Consider the following 286-nt stretch of genomic DNA (forward strand, 5'->3'; position numbering starts at 1 on the left):
CCCCCCCCACGGTCCCTGCTGACCTGCATGGTCCCTGTGCTTGTGCCCCAGGCCAGATCGACGTGTCCGAGATCCAGCAGACATTCCACGGCCTCGGAGTCTACATCTCTCTGCAGCAGGCAGAGAAAATCCTCCAAAGGTGAGACCAGGGGCCCCCAATTTCCCCCCCCCAAACCCTGCCCCCGCTGTCTGCTCACAACCCCCATGTGCCAAACAAGCTGCATTCGTTACTGCTGCAATCTAGCGGGGTAGAGCAGAGGGGCTGGGAGCCAGGACTCCTGAGTTC

The 286-nt window shown here is 61.5% G+C and overlaps 1 protein-coding gene across 1 annotated transcript in view; it reads left to right on the forward strand.

Moving 5' to 3' along the window:
* Positions 1–286, forward strand: part of LOC112123093 (calcium-binding mitochondrial carrier protein SCaMC-3-like) — a 10,852-nt gene that overhangs the window by 2,958 nt on the left and 7,608 nt on the right. Inside the window, exon 2 of the mRNA XM_026660578.2 lies at positions 52–139. Within this exon, the coding sequence (XP_026516363.2) occupies positions 52–139 (88 nt within the window). The remainder of the gene's footprint in view (positions 1–51; positions 140–286) is intronic.

This window comes from Terrapene carolina, unplaced genomic scaffold (genome assembly GCF_002925995.2).
Source record: "Terrapene carolina triunguis isolate 2854851 unplaced genomic scaffold, T_m_triunguis-2.0 Scaffold833, whole genome shotgun sequence".
Taxonomy (NCBI): domain Eukaryota; kingdom Metazoa; phylum Chordata; order Testudines; family Emydidae; genus Terrapene; species Terrapene triunguis.